The sequence below is a fragment of the Gossypium raimondii genome, chromosome 5, assembly GCF_025698545.1.
Source record: "Gossypium raimondii isolate GPD5lz chromosome 5, ASM2569854v1, whole genome shotgun sequence".
In the NCBI taxonomy this organism is placed as follows: Eukaryota; Viridiplantae; Streptophyta; class Magnoliopsida; order Malvales; family Malvaceae; genus Gossypium; species Gossypium raimondii.
The window spans coordinates 28,397,603-28,424,618 of NC_068569.1; the positions used below are offsets into that span (position 1 = coordinate 28,397,603).

A 27,016-nucleotide genomic window follows, 5' to 3' on the forward strand; every position below is an offset into this window, starting at 1 on the left:
TATGAAATTGTCGAATAAGAAAAGATAAAGTGATTACTATATTTTGACAATAGTAGAAATGATATCCTTGATAGTATTCTTTTGTAAGAGAATGGGTAATTGAACATGGTAGGGATGTTGGTTTTATGAATTTTCAAGATACAAAACAATATAAAGTTTCACCATATGGTATAGATAATTAACATAGCTATGTTGAAAATTTGGAAATTTAGGGATGAGGTACAAGCCTATAATATTTGAGTCACCCATGATAGAAACTCAACTCAATGCTTGGTATAATGTCAATTCTTGAGTTCAATGAGATAAAGTACATCATTAGAATGTGACTAGTAACACTATAGAATGATATATAATATATCATCCCAAGGTAAAAAGTGTTAGGTACTCGTAATGATAAGGAAAGGGTGCGAGTATTATACTCTTAATAGACCCATAACATAAATATGTTAGTGTTATAATTACGGGAACACTCTTAATTGGATCTACCTACGTGAGTAGAAGTGTGACTACTTCTAGGAGCTCAAGGGCTTGGCTCTGACAACACTCATGAAAAAAGGTTACAGACACATGGTCATAATATTGTCCCTAGATATTGTGCATTGGCTTGTGTTGAAATCATTGTGTGAGATGTTTTCAATTAATCAAATGGAATAGTTGGTTCAAAGCATAGCGTACCATGCAATTTCAATTAAATTTAGCATGTTTTCACTAAGTAAGGTCCAATCGTAAGACACCTTCATTTATGTAATTGATTTACAAGATTATCAAAATCTATAATATTTTAAAAATGGGGGAGACTGTTGGAACATTTTCAAAATATATATAGTGTTCCAATAGTTGCAAATAAAAAGTTATAAGTAACCAAAAATTATGCCACTTGGTTATTAACAAATAGTCATAATTATTCAAGTAGATACCTATTGAATAGTTATGTTTATTGCTAAAGATGTGACTATCCATTTGGGTAGTTATGCCTCTATGAAGAGACATGAGGCCTTCCATAAATAGGAGTGAAATTTCATTTGCATGACACGCCTAAAAGCCTAGAAACAAAATTTCTTCTATTTTTCCCACTATCTTTTATATTCCTAGATTGTTCTATAAAGAATTACTGTAGATTTTTATTATAGAAATTGATATCCTTGCTATGCTCCGAGTAGTGCTCAGTGGATTGTTTCCATTAGTGCAAAACGTAGACAATTATTGGGTTTCATTGTATCCTCGAGGTTCATTTGCCAGTAACTCTTTTGTACACTATAATATAGATGGGGCAAACAGAACCTTAAAAAATGACATTGATACACGCCTTGAAGCCTTAATTAATTTTTCATAAGTTTATTTTTATTTCCACGTACCAAAAATAATTAGCTTTTAGTATAACAAATTCATATACCATCATTTTAAGGGATAGGATAATCAAATTCATCTTTTCCATGTTAGCCAACATTGTCTGAATAGGAGTCTTTGTTAGGATGTGTGCTTTTAGTATAGTAAATGCACCATAAATTGTTGTAATATTTCAAATTGATTAATAATAAATTTTCTTACATAATTATTCATTATTCTATGTATGGATGTACTGGTTTTGAATGACTAGTAAATGATTATGCAAATTTTGGCTCATTAATTACCTAAGATTTAATTAATATTAATTCACATCACAGAGATTATTTTGTAATGTAGAAAGCAACTTATATTAGAAGGTAATATAAATAATTCATAACCTACAAGGTCATGGTGAGCAAGTGACTCATGTTAGGACTATTATGTTGTTCATAAGTCTAATTAGGATATAACTTGTCTTGGCTACCTGAGCAAGATCGAACTCCACATGAATTAATCTTAAATCCATTTATCAATAAACTTTTTGGGCATTGGATTGATTTATCTATGGATTTTAATTTAGGTTTACCTAGGATTAAAAAGGGAAGATATAATGTTCTTGTTTTTGTTGATGGGTTTAGCAAGATGACACATTTTATTCCTTACTATAAAACCAATGATGCAACATATGTGACAGACTTATTCTTCAGAGAGGTTGCGTGACTTTATGGTGTTTCTATGTCCTTTGTTTCAGATATAGATGTGAAGTTTCTAAGTCAATTATGGAAGGTATTATGGGGTAGTCTTGGTAGTATACTTATTTATGCTACTACTTGTCATCCCCAAAAAAATAGCCAAACAAAGGTAATTAATCAAATTTAAAAAACTTTAGTTAGGGCTATTATGGGTAAGAACTTAAAGAATTGGGAAGAATCTTTACCATTTGTTAAGTTTGCATATAATAGATTTATACATTATTCTATAGGATTTTCTCCTTTGGAGATTGTTTATAGTTTAACATACTAATAGTTTTATATATTGTGTCTTTACCTATGAACGAACTAGCTAATTTGGATGGTGAAAATGAGGTAAAGAAAGGTTCTAAATTGAGAAAAGGAACGAATTGAATGTATCTAACAAAAAAAAAAAGGCTACAAGAAGATTACTTTGGAACTTGATGATTGGGTTTGAGTTCATATGTCCAAAAAGAGGTTTCCTTCCAAACGGGAAAATAAGTTAGCTATAAGAGGAGATGAACCCTTTCAAGTCTTAGAGAAGATTAATGATAGTGCCTACAAGATAAACTTGCCAAGTGAGTATAATGTGAATGCATATTTCAATGTTTAGATTTGTGGACGAATATTTTTGAGGAAGGAGGAACGGTACATTTGCAAGTGCTCAAGAACATGAATTTAATTTTTCTTTACCAAAAAGACTTATCACTAGAGCAAGATCCAAGCAAATCAAGGCCAAGTTGAATTTTTATGTGTAAGACTTTGTCACAATAAGTTTATAAGACTTTCAAACTAATTAAGATTCCAAATCTTGATTTCAAGAAAATCAATAAATTAATTATTGAAAGAATTTGGGCAGATTATGCAAATTGGCTAACTAAGGAATCAAGATTTCAAATCTTGGAAATCTTGCTCCAAAAACTTGAATATTGATCTCAAACATGCTTAAATGGCCCTCTTGTAAGTAGATAGTTCCAAATCTTAAAGTTTGGAAGTCCAAGGCTTGTGTTTTGGTGTTTTAGGAAAGTTGAGAAGTTCGGGAAGTTTTTCATTTTTTGAATTCGTAAGACAAGTTAAATGTTTAGGGCATGAGTTAATTCATTGTAAAAGAGATTTTCCAGTTAATGAATTTGTTGTAATCAAAATTTTAAGAGCAATTTTCTCTCAATAGCTGTCAACCATATGTTCCTATGGGATTGTGGCTCTTCAATTTTGATAGATTCCAAATGAGAACTAAACTCTTGCGTATTTTCTTTCTATAAATATACACACTGGTCAGTTACTCCATAGATCTTTACACTTTGGGAATGTTGTCATATTCTATGGTTACAGTTCTACCATATATATCTTTTTCATTTCATTGAAAAATCAATTACATAGTATATTGCTTATGACCTTTCCCTTTATGCCTTACGATAATGATTCCTTTGGCATTATGACCTTTACCACAACAATGTTGCCCATAGATCAAATTATTTTGTGGATTGGATTTGACTTGATTGTTTACGACTCCATTACGATGCTCAGGGTAGAAGTTTTGTATAAATGTATCACTATGCTATTAAGTATTTTGATTTAAGTTCTTTTCATTCTAAAAGGTGGAATAGAATAACTCAGTTGAAGCGCATTGAACATACACAAAATCTAGGGAGATTTATTTATGCTTTTTTTATTTGTGCATAAATATATAATATATATAAATACGAGTTTAGAAAAACTTTTGAATTGACTAATATAATCTTTATTATTCGTTATATCACTCAATTTGTCATTCCAAAGTTTTTTTTAATTTATAAGAAAAAAAAATTCTCGTACTTATAAATAAGAATTTTAATTTTATTAAAGATTTTTATTAAGTGAATTTATTAAAAAAACTTTTATGTTCCATTAACCAAAAAATTAAAAAGAAAAAAAATTTAACCCCTACCTTGTGCTTTAGGACGCTCGAACCCACGTCCTCTTGGCAACAATGCTGATGCTAATTGAGCTAGTCAATATATATAATAAATGTTAATTATTAATATAATAAGTACTTTTATATTTTTATATAAAATTATATATATATTTAAATGATCAAAATAATTAATATATGTTAATTAGTTATTGTTTGAATAATGTTGTTTTGTATTAATTATATGAAATAAGTCTATTCTCTACATTAAATATGGTAAAAATGTTTTATTTATGAATTGAAAACTTATAATTACTACTATAATATTTGAAAGGTTAAATAAGTTAATATATTTTAACTATATTAAAAATTCCAATAAAGAATACTATACTAATTACAATAATTTAAAATATATTCTTAAAAATAATTAAGACAAAACCACATGGAGCTGACATTAAAAATTAGTAAATTATAAATTTCTAAATACTTAACTTTAGATGAAGTGGAGATTATAGTTACTAAATATCTAAGCAATTATATTATCTAAATATATTTTATTTTGTGATTGAACAATTAAAATATTTTATTTTTGTAGTTAAGAAATTCAAATATTTGAATTTAATTTGCATATAATAATTGGAATATCTAAAATCATTATCACTTTATTTTTAAATATTTTATTTAAATCTTTTTTACTTGCTAAATTTAGATATTCAATAAATTTATATATTATTTTAAATACTTTGAATTTAAGGTAGATAATAATAAAAATAATTTTAATGAGGGATATAATAAAATAAAGATGTTGAAAAATAATATTTTAGATTTAAATTTCATCACATATATATATATATATAATAATTTTATTTAAAATATATAAAGATAAAAGACTATTTATAAGACAATGGTATTTTAATTATTATCTAACTCAATCGAGGACTTAATATATTGTAAATGTTATGTATATTAAATATGTTATATTTATGACATATTCATAATAATTATGTAACAAATATATTTATTAAAATTCACATAAAAATCAAATGTTTGTGTATAAGGGTAAAGTTAATTGTTTATTATTTATGGTGTGGTATTTTAAGTTAAAATCTCATCATGTAAATTTTAATAAATACCACACCATAAATAATAAACAATTAACTTTACCCTTATAAATATAAAAGAAAAATACGCCCATATAAAAATATAATTTAATTTGTATGGAAGAGAATATTTTAATAATTTCATAATTGAATTGATATCGATTACTGCACCACCTAAAATTAGTATAGATTCAGACATCATTATAATCAAAATTTTATTGATTTATTATTTGATAAAAAGATAAAAATAATCTCATATAAAAATTATTTTAATAGCTCCACACCAATGCAGTAAAATAGTACTAAAAGAAAAAAAAAGGATAGATATATTATGAAAATTAGAAAAATGAGAGTCGCTCTCGGCAGAAGAAATTTTGGGCCAAGTCCAGGCGTAGCCAGCCTAATAGAAAGCAAATAAATTGACGCGTTTTATTAACGGCGCGTGAAGTTTTACCACCGTTTTCTCCCTGAAAAAAGAAATCCATATATCCCTTTTAATATCATTAACTGCTAGACTTCTTTACTCTTGATTTCTCTTTCAAAGCCAACTGTCACAAAACTCTCTGAAAATTTCCGTCACTTTCTCGAGAAAATAACTAAAAAGAAAAAGGAAAGAAAAGAAAAGAAGGAACCACTTCCTATGGGCCGAAGCTCGTCTCCTCCGGGACTAGACGGCGATGGCAACGAAAATGGAAAAAACAACGCCATTAACAACAACAGCGACACAAACAACAATAACAATGATCAAGGATTCTACTCGATCCGCGATCGGTTTCCTTTCAAAAGGAATCCTGGCCATAGCCGGGACCGAATCAAACAATATTCTCTCCTCGAACGGCCTTTAGTCCGAAACCGTGCCCGGTTCAACCGGAAAGGATTATTGCACTTCCCTTTTCGAGGCATTTATTTGTTTTATTTTTTGATATTTTTCTCTGTGTTCGCTTTTGCTGTGGCGTCAATGGTGATGCAGAGTTCGATTACGGCGATGTTGTTTAGGCAAGGAGGAGAGAGGAGTTGGAGGAGGTCTATTAGAGAAGGTTTGAGGTTCGGGAGCTCCTTGAAGTTTATGCCGCCTGGGATCTCGAGGCTGCTCGCTGAAGGCGGTGGACTTGATCCGATGAGATCGACTGACAGGATCGGACTTCGTGGCCCAAGACTTGCCCTTGTAAGTCGCACTTTATTCATTTTCCTTTTAACAATTGGATTAATTAATTGATTTCTTATCTTAAATTAGGAATTAGTAATTCAGAAGTTTATATTTCATTAGAATGTTGATGCACTTAAAGTTCATAATTCCGATGTTTGTTTATTATTCATTAATTCAGTTCGTTATTCAGATGCTTATATATATTCATTTCTCTGTTGGTAGTTTGTGATTTTGGATTAGTTAATATTGAAGTTTTATATTCGTTTTTTTAGATTTCTAAATTGTAAGTAGTGGCTCAGCTGAATTGAAGTTTGTATGTTATGGAATTGCATATTTACTTAGCAGTTTTTTGGTGTTTCTTTTAGCTCTATGGTTTATGAATAAATTAGGTTACTTCGTTATGGATTGCTGGGATCTTTTTTATTTCGTGAAAATGAATGTCTTTAGTATTTGGTTATCTTGAAAGGCTAACTCAAAGACATCTTTACAGCTTTCTTTTTCTGTTTTTTTGGTTAATGTGTTACTCGGAGTTAAGCAAAAAATTGTTTTGTAATGTTTCCATTGAGGTTCATTAAGTATAGTTTCTGTTCTTTATATTGACACGATGTTTAAACTTTGAAAAATAAGTACAGAATTTTAGAAAATGAAGCTTTTAATATGAAATTGGCACTAATAAATGGTTTGTACAATGTTGAAAGTTGAATATTCAATAGGTTTTGATACTTTTTTTGGGAAAAGAGGGAGTTAATGGTTATAGACTAATAAGAATTTAGAAGAAAGAAAAACTTTGGGCAATGTGCATTTTATCAAGCACACTTCTAATGTGCATAGAAGCACTTTTGGGAAAGGTAACGGGCACACTAACATTTACTTGATTGAAGTTTTCATTAATTTATATTATTTTCAGCTTCTCCATTAGATGTACCTTTACCAGTAAGAGGATAGTATCAAATCCTCTACCAATATTTAAATATTAAACAGCTACAAATTGGCGAACAAAAAAATTGCATGTTTCCTAGATAAACCAGGCCACACTTTTGGAGTCTATTATCATAATTATATATCTTAAGCTTATTACACACACATATACGTCTTGCACCTTATTTCACTCTTGTGAGCCTTTTTTTTCTGCTGGTGCCCGAGGCAATATAAGAGTTCTAGTATCAAGAGTGTGCCTTATGTCCTTGACAACATTGGTTTTAAACCAATTAGCATCATTCAGCCCACTTCATGTTATTTCTCTATTTTAAGTGGTTTGAGTTTTGCATTTACGTTGTGCATCCTTGGTAATTGACAGGTTTTGGGGAACATGAAGAAAAACTCACAATCATTGATGCTGGTGACTGTAGTAAAGAGTCTTCAAAGGCTTGGTTATGTATTTAAGGTGAACATATATATATGTATTTTTAAATATTAGTGCTCCTGTTTTTTTGGGTATGCTCATACATCTGATTCTGTGATACAAGCATCTTCTATAACTTTCATTGTATGGAGGAAGTGTTAATATTAGGTAGACATGTTTCTGCATTATAACAGCATTGGCATGAAAGTTTTGCATTTTTCTACTGATTAGTTCAGAAAATCTTATGGATCCTTACAATGTCAATTTGACAGATTTATGCACTAGACAGTGGCGAAGCACGTGGAATGTGGGAGAACCTAAGTGCTCAGTTTTCATTTTTTGGTCCGCAGCAATTTGGTCATATTGATTGGTCAATGTATGATACCTAATTCCTGTACTATGAGTTCTCTCTCTCTCTCTCTCTCTCTCTTTTCATTTATGTTTATATTGGTTTTTATCTATATTTGCAGTCTATGGTGATTAATGTTTTTGTTTGTTATATATTTGCATTGGTTATATATGTTTTATTGCATTTTCTTCAGGTTTGAAGGTGTTATTGCTGATTCTCTTGAAGCAAAAGAAGCCATCTCAAGGTATCTTTCATATCTAGCTTACTGATTATATCTCACGTGTAAAGATACTTTTTGAACAGTACAAACACCTCATTTGAGATGCGTGAGTTATATATGCATGCAGCCTTATGCAGGAGCCTTTTGATACAGTACCACTTATATGGATAGTTCAAGAAGATACTCTGGCAAAACGTCTTCCTGTCTATGAGGAGAAAGGGTTGCAGCATCTTGTTTTGAATTGGAAAACTGCTTTTACCAGGGCCAATGTTATTCTGTTCCCGGATTTTACCCTACCGGTAAATTGGACACTGTCTATACTTCTACAGAATTTTTAGATGCCATTCTAGTAGACATCTTATGTGTTTTTCATTCTATTCCTTCCCTATCAGATGTTATATAGCATGCTAGACACTGGAAACTTCCATGTAATTCCTGGATCACCGGTGGATGTGTGGGGTGCAGAAAGTTACAGTATGACCCATGAAAAGCAACAGTTAAGGAAAGACAATGGGTTTAGCATGGATGACATGGTGGTTCTAGTTGTCGGAAGTTCTTTCTTCTACGATGAGTTATCGTGGGATTATGCTGTTGCGCTGCAAACTATTGGACCTCTCCTCCAGAGATATACAAGGAGAAATGATGCGGGAGGGTCATTTAAATTTATTTTCTTGAGTGGTAACTCCACTGACGGATATAATGATGCTTTACAGGTAGCCAGCTGTTGATAGGTGCACCATATATAATGTATATTTATAAGTTCCTTACACCTTTCCCTTGTGCTTGTTGATGCCCCCATTTTGAATTGAATGAAGTCTTTATGGCCTAAACTTGTGTAATTAATGTGAAAAGGGTAATAATACATTAAAATGACAAGAAAGAAATATGCTTGCTCTTGTTGTATGGATTAAATGAGGATACCTGATTTTGCTATTTAGTTTGGATATCTAAGTCATTCAGTTGTACTTTGTCTCTCGTACTTCAGATGCTTCTTTTTTGAGTTACACAATTATAAATTGTAGTATGGCCTGAACTTTTTCCTTTTCAATTAGTTATGTATTGCTAGAAGGAAGGATAGAGGTTCAGAAATATTAATAAGACCGCTAAACCTGGAGAGAATAGCATAAGACGCTGTCATGTAATTTTCCTTTTGTCCTCTATTCTACCATATATGATGTATTCAGCACACTGCATTGAGGTTAATTTGCTGCCTTAGTATTATTTTCAAGAGTTATGTCATACCTTGTGCTTTTGTGCAGCAAGTTGCATCAAGGTTAGGACTTCCCCAAGGCTCTGTTAGGCATTATGGCTTGGATGGTGATACCAATGGAGTTATATTAATGGCTGACATTGTTCTATATGGTTCTTCCCAAGAAGAACAGGGTTTTCCTCCTTTAATTATCCGAGCCATGACCTTTGGAATCCCTGTCATCACACCTGATTTTCCTATCGTCAAAAAATATGTAGGTCCATTTAATATTTTTTTTCCTCCTAGTTCATAATTCCTGATTTGTGTCAGAGAGAGAGAGGGAGAGATAGAGAGAGAAAGAAAACAGAAGGGAAGGGACTTTCTATTTGTATTACATTTTAAGTTGCTTTTATATTGCAGGTGGTTGATGGAGCACATTGTGTTTTTTTCCCAAAACATGATCCTGATGCTTTATTGAGGGCTTTCTCGCTTCTGATTTCGAATGGCAGACTATCTAAATTTGCTGAAACAGTTGCTTCTTCTGGAAGACTGCTTGCTAAGAATATTTTAGCATCTGAATGCATAACTGGTTATGCAAGCCTTCTGGTGAATTTACTCTATTTCCCATCAGATGTTTTGCTGCCAGGTCCTGTTTCTGAACTTCAGCAGGCATCCTGGGAGTGGAACCTTTTCAGGAAGGAAATAGAACACAGTAATTTTGATACTTCTGTAGATTCTAGTGTTGTTTATACCGTTGAGGAGGAATTGACCAAACACATTATTGACACGTCTAAGAATAGGACTGAGCTTCAGGATCAGGATGCCCTTACTGGACAAGATCTGGACCTTGTGACAGAAATAGAGAACTTTGAAGATTATGAAAGACTTGAAATGGAGGAGGTATACAGAACTTCACTATTAGAGTACCTTGTTTTGATCTCTCCCCACTCACCTTTTCCCATAAAATTACTGAACATTCTCAAAATTAACTGTGATGTGAACATGCTTCTTTTTTCCCTTAAATCTATAGATTAATGAAAGAACAGAGAGACATCTTGGTGTATGGGATGAGATATATCGGAATGCTCGGAAATCTGAGAAGCTGAGGTTTGAGGCAAACGAAAGAGATGAAGGAGAGCTAGAAAGGACAGGTCAACCTGTATGCATATATGAGATCTATAGTGGAGCTGGGGCCTGGCCATTTTTGCACCATGGATCGTTGTACCGTGGGCTAAGTCTTGTGAGTTTCTCCTAATCCATACTTGACATTTCATCTTTTTATCAATCTTTCTTATACTTCATCACCTTCTTGTAAGTGTTTTGTTATTTGTGACGAGGAAAATTTATGTTTTAACTCCCACTGCAGAAATTATTGTATGAACAATATATTCATATGGTTCTTGATGAAAATGCTTCTAGTTTTCTTTTGTAATTATTGGGCAACTTTAGTCTTCTTGAAAAGGGTGGGATGCATATGATTGTTCAAGAGTCTGACATGCAATTTTGCTACTGGAGAAAACCTTATGTACAGATAATAGTTCTCCACCGTCAACATTATCTCACCTCTTTCCTTTTTGCTTCCTTAATGTAGTCTACTTCTCTATTCATGACTGACTTCCTGTAGTTGTTGTACTTCATGTTAGTCTCCTCTCCCATTTTATAGGAGCTTTTCTTTTACTTTGTCTGTCTACTGAAAAATGACGTATGTGAAATACGTACTTTCTACTTTTTGTAACTGTTCATTTTATATGCCAGTCTAGAAGAGCAAGGAGGTTGACATCAGATGATGTGGATGCAGTTGGCCGACTTCCGCTTTTGAATAGCACTTACTATAGGGATTTATTATGTGAAGTTGGAGGAATGTTCTCTATTGCAAATAGGGTGGATAGCATTCACAAGAGACCTTGGATTGGTTTTCAATCGTGGCAAGCTGCTGGTAGGAAGGTATTCCTTATATTGATATTTAACATGGCGTTCATATGTTGAATATTGGCTGGAGTTTCATGAACCAATTCTTGTTCTGTTTTCTTATTGTTTCTTTTTTCTTTTTGGTTTGGGGGGGGGGGGGGGAGTTTCAACAGACTGTAGTGAAGGGAGTTAATGGTAACTGTCCTTTTTAAAAGTGTGTGTGCGTGCCTCACCTTTGGAAAGAGGTAATGTGGGCTATTGCGGTTATTTGGGGATGGTTTGAATGATCTCATTTTTTAATCCCTTCAAGCATGGAGGATTTTAGAGGATGGTATTCTGATTGATTATTTCCGTCTTATACCCCTCAATATTTAACATACCATCTCAAGCTGCAGATGGCTTAAACTTCACTTGCTTTTTTCTCCACTACACTCAAATAAATATACAAATAGTTGTTCACTCTCATGCTATCATCTTCCCATCTGTTTACCGTCTTTTACCTTTAAAATGCTGATATACTGTTTAAAGCAAAAAAATTGAAAAAGTTCCTAAAACTAAAGAGAACCATTTTTGCCATCTATTGCTTCAAGGCTACAAGTATCAATGTTTAGATTATACAATTATTGACTGCCCAGTCTTTTCTTGAAATAGGTTTCATTGTCCACAAAAGCTGAAAAAGTTCTAGAAGAAACAATACAAAGAAGTAAAGGAGATGCAATGTACTTTTGGGCACACCTTGACGCTGATGGTGGAGGTGAAGGAAGCAGTGATGCACTCACATTTTGGTCGATGTGTGACATATTAAATGCCGGACACTGCAGGTTGGTTTTTCCTAATATTGGTTGGCTACATAATTATTAAACATACTTGGTGACAGATTTATCTGTTACACCTTGCTGATGCCAAGATTTGCACCTCAATTTTCTACAAGTCGAGTGAGGGTCTTTGTGCTTGCTATCTTTTGATGTTGTCTATATAGAGATTCTCTCTTCTACAACAAGTTGCTTTCTCCCAGGTTTCTTTTTCTTATTAAAATGATGTTCAAATCAAATCAATTTTTTTTCCTGAAGCCATCATGGTACCTTTTTTATTTCTCTTATAAATATGAAACCAAGGAAAGCATCATCAAGATAGATGGGGTTGTGAAGAGGCAATCATTAGCTGTGATTTGGGCGTGATCCTTGGCATATTTTATCAGCTGTTAGGCCTGGCCTGACTAAAGTTCAACATTTCCTTTTTTTTCCTGTCAGTATTGTCAAGGCCACAATGCTAGAACCCTTATATTGCCTCAGGTGCAAGGCGCAAAAAATGCGCTTGCCCGAGTGAAGTAAAGTACAATATTTGCATGTTTGAGATTTTGCAAGTCTGTGTGTGTATATCTATACTATATAAAGCTTAAGATATATGGTAAACTCTAAAGTATGGTCTAGTTTTTCTACGGAACATGCAATCTTTTAATTGATCAATATGCAATGTTTGTTGCTGAATGCTCAAATATTGAGAAGTATATAGTTTGACATGATCCCTTTCTTCCTAGTAAAGATATGTCAAAGGAGAACTGTGAAAAATAAAAGAAATTTAAGGGAAATTCAATCAGGTGCACATAAAAGTGTGCCTAGGCACATGCCTAGTGTACCTAATGGAAAGGGCCTTCCCTGGAAGGGTCTTAGGTGATTTTGTTGAATAATGCGAAGGCACAAGGCAGGCACGGCTAGGTGCACGCCTTGACAGCACTGTTTTCTGTTTGTTGGGCCAAGATCAGGTTCAACGGGTGAGAAGATGCTCAAAGGGGATTGGCCGGGATTTGCTTCATGCCTGTTCTATTCAAAGCTCAACATTTGTTGTTTTTGAACTTGGCAGTCAGGTTAATAGGCACGGCTAGGTGCACGCCTTGACAGCACTGTTTTCTGTTTGTTGGGCCAAGATCAGGTTCAACGGGTGAGAAGATGCTCAAAGGGGATTGGCCGGGATTTGCTTCATGCCTGTTCTATTCAAAGCTCAACATTTGTTGTTTTTGAACTTGGCAGTCAGGTTAATAGGCTTGAAGGTGAACATTGATATGAACCTTAGGAGAACCACACCTCAGAAGCTTAATTATTAGGATGGGAGAGCCTGGTTCCAAATAAACCTCACAAGAAAATCCTGTACTTTTTATGTGGGATTGAAGTCTCATACCTTGTAACTTGGTGCCTATTTGGGCTATGGCTTTGTGCTGCTTATTCTAACCCCAGGCAAACACTACTATTTCGGCATCACCATGTGGATTGCATGATTGCATGTGAGGGATATGATGGATAGCTCTGATGTCAATTGATTTGAACCTTAGGAGAACCACACTTTAGAAGTTAGATATTAGAATGGGATAGCTCAAGTCAGTAGAAACCCTAGATGGATTTCCCGTACATTCAAGGAGGCTGGATCTACATTGGTCAGTGACTTAGTTAACTCGACAAACAACTGCTTCTTTGTGATTTAACTTGCAATAGATTTGTGTGCGTAGTAGATGACTCTTGTTACTATATGAAAAGTATATGAGTGGCTTTGATGCTTTAAATGCCTGCAGAACTGCTTTTGAAAATGCCTTCCGCAAGATGTACAACTTACCATTGGATATGGAAGCTCTTCCTCCCATGCCCCAAGATGAAGGTCACTGGTCTTCCTTGCACAGCTGGGTGATGCCAACCAAGTCCTTCTTGGAGTTTGTTATGTTTTCACGGTAATTTACTGAGTTTTCTAATTTTATTTAATCTTATCTCTCAAAATCCTTCTAGAGCACAGTACTGTCAGTGATGACTGGAAATCTATATGATTCAACTGCAGGATGTTTGTTGATTCTCTCGATGCCTTGCAGTCCAATTCTAGTGAGGCTAATATGTGTTTGTTGGGTTCCACATATCTTGAGGTAAGCCCTTTTGTTCATACAAGGGATTTAAATAGCATTGCAAGATGACATTATGGCCATTATTTTACTGTTTCGGCTCTGTCTGCCATTGATATTCACGGTAAATAATTCATTATGCCTGCAACTACATTAAACATGACTGCCAAAAATGCATCCACAGCAGCAATTTAAATCCTTGTTCCTATAACATTTGTAGGTTCCAAAATTCCATTGAGAGTCTAATCTAATGTTGCTCTTCTCGGTTTATTTGGCAGAAAAAACAATGTTACTGTCGGGTACTGGAACTCTTGGTCAATGTTTGGGTTTACCATAGTGGGCGGAGGATGGTCTACATTGAGCCACACTCTGGTTTGCTTGAAGAGCAACATCCAGTTGAACAACGGAAAGAATTTATGTGGGCTAGATATTTTAACTTCACATTATTGAAGTCCATGGATGAAGATCTAGCTGAGGCTGCGGACGATGCTGACCATCCGAGGAAGGTGTGGTTGTGGCCATTGACCGGGGAAGTGCATTGGCAAGGAATTTATGAGAGGGAGAGGGAAGAAAGATACCGGTTGAAGATGGACAAAAAGAGGAAAACTAAAGAGAAATTATTGGAAAGGATGAGAAATGGGTATAGGCAGAGACCACTTGGATTATAGGATACTTAGAAGCTAATTCAGATGACCGTATTCTAAGTCTAACCTAGAAACACTGAACTCCTAACACGAATGCTGAACCCCTTTTTCTTTTCTCAACCCGGGAAGCCGGAAAAATGACTGCAGACAAGAGAAGGCGAGTTAAAATCTAACAGCTTTCAAGACAATCTATTCTTCCAATTCTTTTTTATCAAGTAAATTGCTTCCAAGAATCTGAGGGGAGACAAATATAGCTTCCTGGTGTTTTTGTGGTTCGCTAGCGACTCAAGCTGATTTACAGAGGGATATCTCAGGAGACAGAGCATACCAGTTCCGGGATTTTGGTTAAGAGGGTGACAATTATGGTAATTCTTTTCCACCATACAAGAACATTCAATTTAATGATGCATCTCTTTTTCTTTTTTTTTCCCCTGTTTTAATCTTGTTTTCACAAAAATATTTGGATTTTCATAGGCAATGTTGATCAGAGTTATATAGTTTAGTTTCTGCCGAGTCTTTGCTTTATTATTATTATTATTATTATTATTATTATTATTAATTTCATTGATGATAGTTTTGATTAAGCAAATTTTATAATCGGATGTTTGAAGAAATAATTTTCCACCCTGAATTGATGTTCTGAAATTGGCGCCATGTAGGTTAGGGTGTAAACGAGACAGTGGTTCTTACTAGCTACGGGGTTCGGTATGAAAAATATTTGAATTAGTTTTGTTGAGCTGAGTTGAAGCTCGAGGAAAGCTGAGTTTAAAGGGCTTAATGCCTTGGTCGAGGTGGTTTGCAGATCTAGCCGGGCATTGGTTTTTAATATAATTTTAACTAGTATTGAAAAATCTTAGCTCGCACGTAAATATAAGAATTTTTATTGAATTTACTCGTAGGAGTTTGAGAAATATATATATTATTTTGAAATCAGGTTCTCAATGATTTGATTTGGGCTGGTTTCTTTGCTTCTATCTGAATCCCATTATATCAATAATTAAGAGCAGGAAAAAAGAGAGCTTTGAATCATCTGTATTATTGGTAATTTAAGGAGTAAAGTTCCATATTCTGATGTAAATTAATGCAAAAGATATAAACTTACATATTACTTAATGAGAAATAATTTTAAAATAGATTTAAACAGTTTCATTTTTAATGGCATTTCATTATGTTGTTTGCTGTTTATAGGTTTCAAATATAAATAAAAGAAATGCAATAAATTTCAGTTAAACACTATTCATTGGCTTACATTTTGTGATTATATATTTGAGGTAGTTTGATTTAAGTCATTGATGTCCTCTGATTTTTACTTTATTATTGTTCCTGTTTGATGAATGCTTTTAGGATTATTTGATTTTTACTCTATTCTTGTTATAAATTTTCTCTTATTGTTTCCTCCTACAAATTTGACGTTTATTGGATATTTTTAGGTGGTTGGCAAAAAAAAAAAAAGAAGAAGGAATTTTAGGAATGAATTTTTAGATGTGTTTTATATGTATATAAAGGAGCATTTGGAGGACATAAAGAATAAAAAAGAAACAATAGTCTAGCTTAATCTAAATAAAAAGTTAAACCTAATGTATAAAAAAAGTTGATACAAATATGTTATGAATAGTGATTGGAGTTTATAGGTGGGTCCAAACCTGGCCCGTATTAAACTTGTCCAAGGAACATCTGAATACTTCGATGACTTGCTTTATACAAATATATCCAAGAAAAGAAAAGAAATTTTTTATTAGGGAAGGATAGACCTGTCTAAGAGTATGGTAGTCGGTTCAGCTTGATTTGGGTAGAATTTGAATAATGATTTTTATACTTTGATTTGGTTCAGTTTAGTCCAATTTTAATTTAAATTATAACTATTTTTAAATTAAAATTTAATTATAAAAATATAAAATAACAATTAAAATATGTTTATAATATTTTATTAATTTTTAATAATAAAACAAACTTTTTGGTCGAACGATTTTAAAATGGACTTGAATTTGAAAAATATTTTAGAATTAAACTTCAACCCAACCTAACATAGAGGTAAGCAAAACTCGATTCAACTCAAAAAAATCGAAAAAGAATTCGAATTTTAATTTAAACAAATCGAGTTATTCGAGTCAACTCAATTTTTTTTTCGAATTTCAAGTTAGAATTCAGTTTGATTTTCAAAATCAAATAACTCGAATAATTCAAATAAACTAAATACTAAACTATAATATTTTATATTTTTACCTCAAAATTTTTTACTTTTCCCCCAATACTTTTACTCCCTCCCACTTTCCCCCCAAAATTTTACTCCTCTCTCATCTCACCCCCCATTTACCCCAAACCCATTTTCTTCCCATTTTTTTTTTGAATATTTTCCCCCCATTTACTTTCCCCCAAAATTTTACTCCCCCATCTCTCAAAACTTTTTATTTTTCCCCTAAATTTTACTTTTCACCCTTTACCCCAAATAAAAATCATCCAAAAAACTCTAAACCTAAATAGTAATAATTTTATTTAGATCTATTATTAATATTATTAAATTAAATTTCACATATTCTACTTTTTATATTATTGAATTGTTTAATCATATTAAATCTTTATAAATTTCTATTAAAATTGAATTATTGATGATGCCATAAAATATTCGTGTTAAAATGTTATGTTAATATCAATTTCACATTTTATCTTTAAGATAACTTTTATTAAAAATTACATTTTATATTTAATATTTTTTAAATTTCAAAATACATAGTGACGAAAATCAAAAGATAATTAAAACAACCAAGCAAGCAAATAAGCTAACCCGTATATAAAATATTAATAAATAAATTATGAGGAGATGAAAGTTAATAATAAATTTGATTACAGTGAGTGATAGTGGTTACAAAGACCCAAAGTCATTTTTAAAAAAAAATTAACTCAAACAAATATATTCGATTCGACTCGATTCGAATTCCATATCGCTCGACTCAATTCGAGAAAATTTCAAATCGAGTTAGGATGATAACATAGGATTCACCAACTCGATTAACCCAATTTTTCATTCGATTCGATTCAATCGAACGCTCACCCCTAACCTAACTTATAAACACCTCTAAAAAATACATGTTACTGTTTCATACTTAAATCTACTAAAAGACTAAAAGTCGTTTTTGTGTCTTCATTTTTGAAATCAAATTATTTAGCACATTTTCAACTTCAAAACCCCTTTTTATATAAGCCTTATATAAGTGAATCTATCTACTAGGCCCTTTTATTATAGGAACCAGATTATATAATTTCTTTGATATTAAATAAATTAATTTAGTTCTTATATTAGTAAAAAGAATTGAATAAGGTTGAATTTTAACAGAGTTAACATTTACTGTTTAAAAAAAACATAAAAATATGTTCTTCATTTATAGTTTAACTCTCAACAAATTATTTTGAAAACTTTTATTAACAGTGTAGTTTACATGTCGTTTTTAAACAACAAATGTTAGCTCTATTAGAATTTAATCTCATTTGGTTCCTTTTATTAATTTATGGATTAAATTGATTTATTTAATAACAAATATTTTGAGCTCTTAATATACTACGGGTATAGGTAAATATTAATTAAAACATTTATCTCTTTAATTATAGGATGTTTTATGAAATATTAAATTCAACATCTTTATTTAATGTTGATTGGGTTTATAATTGTTTTTCTGAGCAGTTCCAACAGAATTCATTATTATAAGAATAATTAACAGAAGAAAAACTAACCATTCATATAACGTTTAGATTTTCAATTTAATCTTAATTCTGTTTTTTTAGCTAAATTTGCGCATTCCTTTTCTTAGGCTTTTGCCTTTTGTAACAGGAGTATCAATTTACTTACAATCATTTCAAGATTTTTTCTTAATGTATGACTCTTGTGTAAGAGTTATTAGCCTCCTAAAGCTATCTTGAATAAGTTTTACTCCAAGAATGTAAATTGCTTCTCCCTTCTCCCTTCTCCTTCATTTCACAAATTGAGGACAACTATTTTTTTTTCAATTACACAGTACTCCTTTACTACAAGTCATGCCTTGTCACTCTTGATCGCCCCATTAGACTCACACTTTAATCTAGGAACCCATTTGTTCCTAATTGTGTTGCGTCCCTTCGGGAGACCAACCAATTCCAAACATTGCTTGTTCTCAATAACTCCCTTTTTTTTTCATTGCCTTCATCCATTTATCTTTTGCATCAAAAGAAAGAGCTTTTGTCACATTCCTAAGTTCCTTATAATTTTTTTGGGTAATCATGAATGCTTCTCTCTCTAAGTCGAAACAACATTGACGTATACTTCCGCGATTACTTTAGAGGGTACTTGGTTCAACACATAAGCATATAATAATAAAACATCACCCAAAAAGATGATAGGAAAATTTGCTTGGGCCATCATGGACTTGACCATTTCCAGAAGTGTTTTATTTCTTCTCTCCGTAATACCATTTTGTTGTGGAGTTCTCAGAATGGTTAACTACCTATTTATCCCTTTTTCATCACAATTTCTTGAATTGACCAGACAAATATTCACGTCCTCAATTGACCCTTGATGTTTTTACTTTTTATATAATTGATTTTCCACCAAAGTAACATTTTTTAAGCATATTAATGCTTCAAATTTGTGAGAAATTACATAAACAACATTGAAGCGTGTATAGTAATCTATAGAAGTTATGTAGTATACTCCTTAACTTCATGCCTTATGTAACACCCTAAACCCGATCTAGACGTTATGGTCAAATCTAGAGAGTTACTATGATCCATTTTAAGAAGTTCAACTTTTTATAATTTAAAATTCAAACAAACCAATATCATTTTAACAAATAAAAACAAACATTAAAATCCAATATTTAAAAACAACATTTTAAATAGTCTGCACAGTATAAATCTAGATAGAACGGTAGAATTACAGATACCAAAATGACTGAGCTCCGGACGCGCCGACCCGCCTAAGTCTGAAGGTTACCTGAAATTCAAACAAACAGACAAAATGAGCTTACGAGCTCAGTGTATAACATGTAACCAAATAAGCGGAAATGATATAAGACATGTTTATAGTTTTCTTATTATTCAGAAAGATTTTAGAATCAGAAACAGAAACAGAGCATATCAAGTACTGATGCAGAGCATATCTGATACAGATGCAGAGCATATCAAATACAGATGCGGAGTATATTAGATACAGATGTAAAATCCTACCCCTATCCACTACACACTATCTTCGACCATCCTTACACACCATATAGGGCATCAAGTACCTGTCCATCCCTACACATCGCATAGTGACTGAATGTCACATTTCAGAATGTTTACAAACTAGCTATTGGATCAAAGTGCGATAATTCGCTAGAATCAGATATATATATATATGGCTTAGCCATCAGAACCGACAAATAATTAAACTGCCCACACTTCCTCTTTTAACATAAATTCCATCCTAATGCAGATGCAGAACTAACAGATATCAAAAGTGTACATGTGATACAGATTCAGATCATATTTGAATAATATAGTTAGTACTTAATTGACATATATCATATCAGAAATACATACAAAAAATAGATTATTCACTAACAAATCATCAGGTATTGAGTTTTATAGCTTAATCCAGACCATACAGACCCTATGGAAGGCCTATGTTCGATCCGAATGACGTAAGTGTTGGACTCAAACCAGTACCTCACACTGCCTGGCACAAGGCCGTGTGACTCAAGTCAGTGAGTTACACATCCTGACACATGGCCGTGTAACTTAAGTCAGTGACTTACACAAGTTGTGCACACGGTCGTGTGTCACACACGGCCTGGTACACGGTCATGTGTCGTCGACAACCCAAATTTTGACTTTAACCTATTGCTAATTTCTCAAGTTCTCGCCACACACTTGATACGATTTCAATAAGCAAACAACACTTAGTTTGTTTTAGACTCACACTAAGCTTTCGTAGCTCATTCCCTTAGTTTTCCCTTTCAGGTAATTCGTGAGTTTAGGTGTTGGACTCGACAAACTGGAGGTCTCAAAAACGACACATTTGGTTTGAATTAATAAAGTCTTTCATAAGTTTTAATAAACTGATTTTATTCAAACTGCAAGTAAATTTTATGGGCTGTGGTATGATTTTTGATTTTGGGATTTTCGTAAAACTTTGGGTTTTCTTTTGTTTCTAAACTGAATTTGTGTTTCCATGTATGTATTTTAGTTGATCTATTAGCTATCTTCTTTAAAAAAGCACTCGATTTTCAAGAGATATTTTATGGTTTCTGTTAAAAAAATAAATGATGGATTTTTCATTGTTGCATTGATTTTGACATTTCAGTTAACGGTCAAAAAACCTTGAATTATTTGCAACCCAAATAATAATTATCAATTTGGTTTTATTTTAATCTTAACTACAATTAAACTATTGATTGCGACACGGAAATTTAACTTCAATCAAATTTTGTTAAACATAAGATGAAAACGATTTTCAAAAAGAAATTTAAAATTACGAACAATATTTTGTTTAGAGCCACTTCAGTGGCTAATGTGACCTCCAGGTTTCGGTCGAAACTTTTAGGCTGGATTTTGGGGTGTTATATTTAGTGGTATCAGAGCAAGGTTTGTCAAAACTCAGCCTGTGTTTTTAATGTGTTTGCGTGCATGGTTTTAAATTTTTTTGACAAAAGCATACCACAGTGTTTGGAATTATTTTCTTTAAACAAAGTGTCTGAGACTCCGATGTTGGTCTATAGGAACTTTGAAATTGTAATATTAGATCTGTAAAGCTTTTGAATAATTATTGGTATTGTGTTTTGAAAAATTGTAGATACCTTAAGATATTAGACTTAGAAACTGTAATGGAATCTGACGGTAAGAGAAATCGTGAGGATCAGTCTAGTGGGACTTTAGATGAGTCTTCTGCATCTCTTGGGCCTGTGTTTGCTCATGAATCGGAGGTTACTGTGGTTACGCCAGCTGCTGGAGGCAGTAATTCGAAGACTGGTGTTGATTCGTTGACCTAGTCAGTTTTGAGGGTTCTGGAGATGGTCTTCAAGACCATGTTGGAGAGGTCTAGAGAAGAGGAAAAGAGTAAATGCGTTGAGTGTAAGGGTAAAGGGAAGGGTAAGCATCGAAATAAGAGAGGTATTATTAGTCTATCTAGCTTAGGTCCAAAAACTATGAAGCAGGCTAGATTCCTGCAAAATTCTGGGAATAGTAATGCGTGTGGTTCTAGTAGCGGTTCAGACGTGTTGTTATGTGGGTTTGTAAGAAGTGCCTATAGGGTGAGTGTCGGAAGAAGTTTGGAGCGTGTTTTAAATGTGGATCGACAGAGCATCGAATTAAGGATTGCCCTTGTCGACCACCTGCTTAGAAGCAAGCCTCGAAGAAGATTTGAAATGAGAGAGTTGGAACCAATACCGAGATAGGTATTGATATAGGATACTTTATTTTGTGTGTTGTACTGCCTTGGTTATGATTGGGTTGTTGGTTGTTTGTGTGGTATTCGCATGTTAGTAAGATAGATTCGTAAGAGGTTAGGTATTTGTTTGATAGTGCATTTTGAAATTAGAGTGCGCAGCAGAAGTGTGGTAGCAAATTGTGTGCGTTAGCAACTATCAGGTGGTGGAAAATTTCGGGGACGAAATTTCATGAAGGAGGGGTGAGTTGTAACACTTCAAAATTTAGGGTTAGAAGAATTAATGTTGGTTGGTTAGGGTCAGTAATTCAGATGAACCTTTAAGTGAGTTTTTATGTTTTAAAGTTAATGATGAGTCTAATGGTTTAGTGGTTAAGCGACACTTTTCCTTGGGTCTCAAGTTCAAATCCTTGTGTATGTTAGTGTGGATTATTTTTGTTTTTTTAAATATATATATTTGATTGGTTGTTGTTAAAAGTTATTTGAATTATTTTATTTTATTTTGTTGAAAATAAAGAAATCCCTAAAAAAATTCTCAAATTTTTCCATGTTTTCTCTCACGTCTCCCTATTTCATATTTTTGTTATTTTTTATTAGGATAATATTTTTAATTTATTAGTACTTTTATTTATTTTTTTAAAATTACTTTAAGATAACTCTTTTATATCGGATTAGATTTAAAAGTTAAAAGTAGGATAAAAATTAGGTTTTAATTATTTAATTTAATTTTCCTATTTATTTCGCACCACATGCGCAAGCACGTTGATTTTTGAAATTCAATTGCAAACAATAAATTGAATTGTTGTTTCCGTGCTTGCAATTCTATTTCTCGTTTCACTTGGGCATTGCTGGTCATGATTGTTCTTTTTCTTTTTCTTTGTATGCAACTTTTAGCCACTTTTGCATTGTCTCAATTGTTCCAACACTGTTAGCATTCACTGTCGCTTATCAAAGATTTCGTGTGTTCTTTATTTCTCTCTTCGTTCAACAAGTGTCGAATCGGGTTGGTTTTTGGGGTAGTTTGATTGTTCGTAGGTGCTAGGAATTGCGTAATCAAGTGTGTTTCTTAAACTACTATTTTCTCTTTTTTTCTTATCAGGAAATATATGTGCTTTTTCTTTTACTATTGTAGAAACTTGAAAATAGTTTGGAAACATGTATAGCTACAGTAATTAACCATTTTAATTTAGTTAACTATTTAATTTAGCAATACTGTATTTGTTTAGCTAATAGAATTGACAAGTAACTCAATTGTTGACCTTCAATACTTCAAGAAGGATAATGAATATTAAAAATATTATTAAACTATAAATGAATTTAATAAAATATAACATAGAAGCAATAAAAATATAAATTACCATAATAAAATAATTAGAAAATAGTACTGATGGACTAAAATCAAATATAACCCTAACTTATTTACAAAAGTTTACCGTTGTAATTAAAAGGTAGGATTAAAGTGGAAAAGAAAACAAATAAAGAATTAAACCTACAAATATCCCAAAATATTTTATTCTCAATACTTTCATCACTGATTAAAATTAAAATAATAATAAAATTATTTTTGCTTATTTAATTAAAATAGTAATATTTTATTTTAATTATTATTATTTAAATTTTGGTTTTAATTTTATACTTAAAAATTTTGTTATTATATCTTCACCTACATAATTTTAATTGATAATAAAATTAATTATTTTAAATATATAAATAATATATATGTTTGAAATAATATTATTTAAAAATTTCAAATATTTAATAATTTTATAAAATTAAAATTTGATGACATTATTTTTAATTATTAAAATTTTAGAAATTTTATAAAACTTAGAGAGTGTATAATTTAAGCATTTTAGATATTCAAATTTATAAATTACTGGTATTATTCAAATAATGTATTCTAGTTTTTAAATTATATTCTATTTTTAAATGAAAAAATGAAAGTAAATAACACATTACCAAATGTCATCATAATATATATGCCACGAGTCAATAAATTAAGCATTCATGTCACTTAGAACCTAAAATCTTGTAATATATATATATATATATATATATTAGAATAAAAAGGAGTAAAAGAAAGAAATTATTAAAAAAATTTTAATATGAAATAATTATATATGTGAAAGGAAGTAAATCATTTTTAGTAAAAAAAAAAAAAACCTAAGTAATTACAGCCGAACGATCTGAAAAGTTAAAAGAGCCCCTAGACACGTTCATTTCTAAGAAATTTCGGACTGTAGCTGGGGGAAATCAAAAAAATGGATAAGACTTTGTTGACCAAGCAATCAGCAACTTGGTTTTGATCTTTAGGAAAATAGCGCAAAGACCACGGTTTCTCTTAACGTAGAATATTCTGAATTCTTTGAATCAAGGAAGTGAACTTTTAATCACAATTGATGTGACTTATCATTTCACATAAGTAACAATTTATTTTTTTTCAGAAAAAAGAACAATTCAATTCAATTTAGTATTAAGAGAGAAAAATATTACCAATATATAAATTTATTTTATTAAATAAAATGATATATAAAACTTAAATGGCTTTACATTATTCTCTAATTTTTATACTTGAATTTATCAAGATATTTGTACTTATTAGGCACATAAATTTTCGAATTGATTCGATATCTCCATTATAAAAATCTAAAATATTATCAATATTAGTATATATATTTAACGGTTAAAAGCTTTTGAATAGTTAGATACTTTTAATGCTAAACTTGACATTCATGATCTATATGAATGAAGTATGAAATATGACGATAGGATTATTAAAATATTAATGCTATAAAAATTAAGAAAAAAAGTAAAATTACTTAAATTTTACACCGATATATAATGGAACAAAAACGAAACAAAGAAACAACAATAGGGACTGTACAAGCCCAATTTTTCATGCCCGGGCCCAACAAATCCTTAACCCAAATAAACCCTCAACCCAAAACAATTAAACCCAACTAGCCTAACCCAAACCCAAGGCCCAAATCCGGAGCCCAATTCCCCCAAAAGTCAAGCTAGGGTTTCAGAAAAGAAACCCTAGCGCCGCAGCCCTCTGACCCCTAGCCCGGCGCCGCCTCCATCAGCACTGTCACGCCGCTCACTAGCCGCCTGCCACCACCGTTGTCACATCGGCCACTTGCGCCGTCACCTGCAAACACACAACAAAACAGAAACAGACCACAAGGCAAAAGGGGGGATTTGATTTTTCTTTTTTTCTTCCCTTCGGCTATAAAAAGCAGATGATTGTAAAGAAAAGGGGTTCCTTTTCTAGCTTTTTTTTTTTGTAACAAGAAAGCATATATCAACATAAATAAAAAGCAAAAAGAACTAAGGTGATTTTCGGTTTTTCTTATTTCAATCTTCCCTTTTTTATTTTTAGTGTTGTTTTTCCTTTTTATTTTTTATTTTTTAACGAAAATAAAAAAATATAAAGAAAAAGAGGGAAAGCTCACCTAGACGGAGTTTCCCAAGCCGATCTGGCGCTTCGTCGGCCGTCGGAGACGGTGGCGGTGCGGCGAGCGCAACGGCGGCGTTAGGAGAACCAAGGGCCGGATTTTTGAGAGAAAAAAAAAGAAAAAAGGTTTTCGAATTTTTTTTTTAAAAACAGTAAGCTGAAATGAAAAAATAAAAAAGGGGTGTTTAAATACAGATGTGAAACGACGCCGTTTTGCCTTAAGGCCTCCTACCCGCGCGTCGACCCGACCCGCAACCCAGGGTCCGCGTGTTTTTGTGCGGGTGGGTTATTTGCGCTTTAGGCCGTTTCGCATTTTCGATTTGATTCGATTTAGTCCTTTTACGACTTTTCTTCATTTTTTAATTTGGATCGCAGATTTGTCTCGGTTTTTAATTTGGTCCTCAATTCGTTGGACCCCTAGGGAGGGGACGCGTGGCCTGAAACTGGGTTTATTTCCCATTAGGTCCTTCTCACTTTACGCATTTCCATTTTGGTCCTTATCTGCTCATTTTATTATTGTTTGAGTGCCCTTAAATTTTATTTTTATCCCAATTTGGTCCATTTCGTTATTATTATTATTTAGTTATGATATTTATACTTATATATATATATATATATATATATATATTTATATTACTATTATTATACCATTAGTTTAATATTATTGTTATATTTTATTTTATATTTGCCTATTTAAATTTCGAATATATTTCTCCTATTGTTATTACTATTATATTTATTTATATATCTTTATATCTTATTATATATATCTATATATCTTATTATATATATATGTATATATATACATATCTCTTTATAAACATTTTTTTAGTTTATATACATACATACATACATATATTTTTTTATACTTTATAATTCTAACATACGTACATATATATATATATCTTTTTTTATTTTTATAATTTTACTCATTTTATTTATTTATTTACATGTCTATTATTATTACGCTCTAGTTTTTTATTTATTATTTGCTATTGTGCTTGCTTGATCGTTTTTTATATATTAGTCTTATTATTTATTTATATTTTGATCATGTTATAATACTTACATCATCATTATCATTATTTTGCATCCACTTTACTCGGATTTATTAAAAAACGGAAAATTTAAAAAATATAAGTAATACTCGGTATTTGAGATCTTCGAGAGAATTGAGCCCTAACGTATTGGGTTTCGATTTTCTTCGTTGAACCTAAATAATCGATATTACTCTTTTAAAAAGTGATAAAAAGCTCGTTATCGAGAATTCAATACGTTGTATCCTAACGCATTGGATGTGACACGTTGTTTTCTCGAGATGAGGATTTTTTGAAATAAATGCAATATTCAATGTTTAATATTTTGAGAAATTGTGCCCTAACGTATTGGGTTGCGATTTCTTCATTTGATTTAAACAATTGAATATTCTTTTAAACTTTATTAC

The 27,016-nt window shown here is 31.9% G+C and overlaps 1 protein-coding gene and 1 long non-coding RNA gene across 4 annotated transcripts; one reads left to right on the plus strand and one right to left on the minus strand.

The window, feature by feature from the left end:
* The first annotated feature begins 5,548 nt into the window (after positions 1–5,548).
* On the plus strand, positions 5,549–15,770 carry LOC105770810 (uncharacterized). Of its 3 annotated transcripts, XR_001126312.2 has the most exons (15): positions 5,549–6,213; positions 7,493–7,579; positions 7,810–7,913; positions 8,080–8,130; positions 8,234–8,405; positions 8,499–8,819; positions 9,366–9,569; positions 9,716–10,195; positions 10,326–10,535; positions 11,051–11,239; positions 11,855–12,024; positions 13,767–13,919; positions 14,024–14,105; positions 14,360–15,090; positions 15,385–15,770. XR_001126312.2 is itself a non-coding variant. In XM_012592153.2 (14 exons), the coding sequence occupies exons 1-14, from the start codon at positions 5,689–5,691 to the stop codon at positions 14,747–14,749; spliced, it is 3,138 nt and encodes a 1,045-aa protein (XP_012447607.1). In that variant the 5' UTR covers positions 5,549–5,688; the 3' UTR covers positions 14,750–15,232. The 3 variants fall into 3 exon arrangements, 1 of the variants encoding a protein (XP_012447607.1); XM_012592153.2 differs by lacking the exon at positions 15,385–15,770 and having other exon boundaries at positions 14,360–15,232; XR_008196182.1 differs by lacking the exons at positions 14,024–14,105; positions 14,360–15,090; positions 15,385–15,770 and adding an exon at positions 13,064–13,631 and having other exon boundaries at positions 13,767–13,915.
* A 9,116-nt stretch (positions 15,771–24,886) lies between these two features.
* LOC105767497 (uncharacterized) lies at positions 24,887–25,730 on the minus strand. Its single transcript, XR_001125488.2, has 2 exons — positions 25,571–25,730; positions 24,887–25,266 (listed from the first exon to the last, which is right to left on the minus strand). It is a non-coding gene; the product is annotated as an uncharacterized LOC105767497 (long non-coding RNA).
* Between the last annotated feature and the right edge of the window lie 1,286 nt (positions 25,731–27,016).

Coding starts and splice junctions, on each gene's coding strand:
- LOC105770810 (XM_012592153.2), top strand. CDS start 5,689: ATGGGCCGAAGCTCGTCTCCTCCGGGACTAGACGGCGATGGCAACGAA. Junction 6,214..7,492: donor GTGGCCCAAGACTTGCCCTT/GTAAGTCGCACT, acceptor GGTAATTGACAG/GTTTTGGGGAACATGAAGAA. Junction 13,920..14,023: donor GAGTTTGTTATGTTTTCACG/GTAATTTACTGA, acceptor ATTCAACTGCAG/GATGTTTGTTGATTCTCTCG.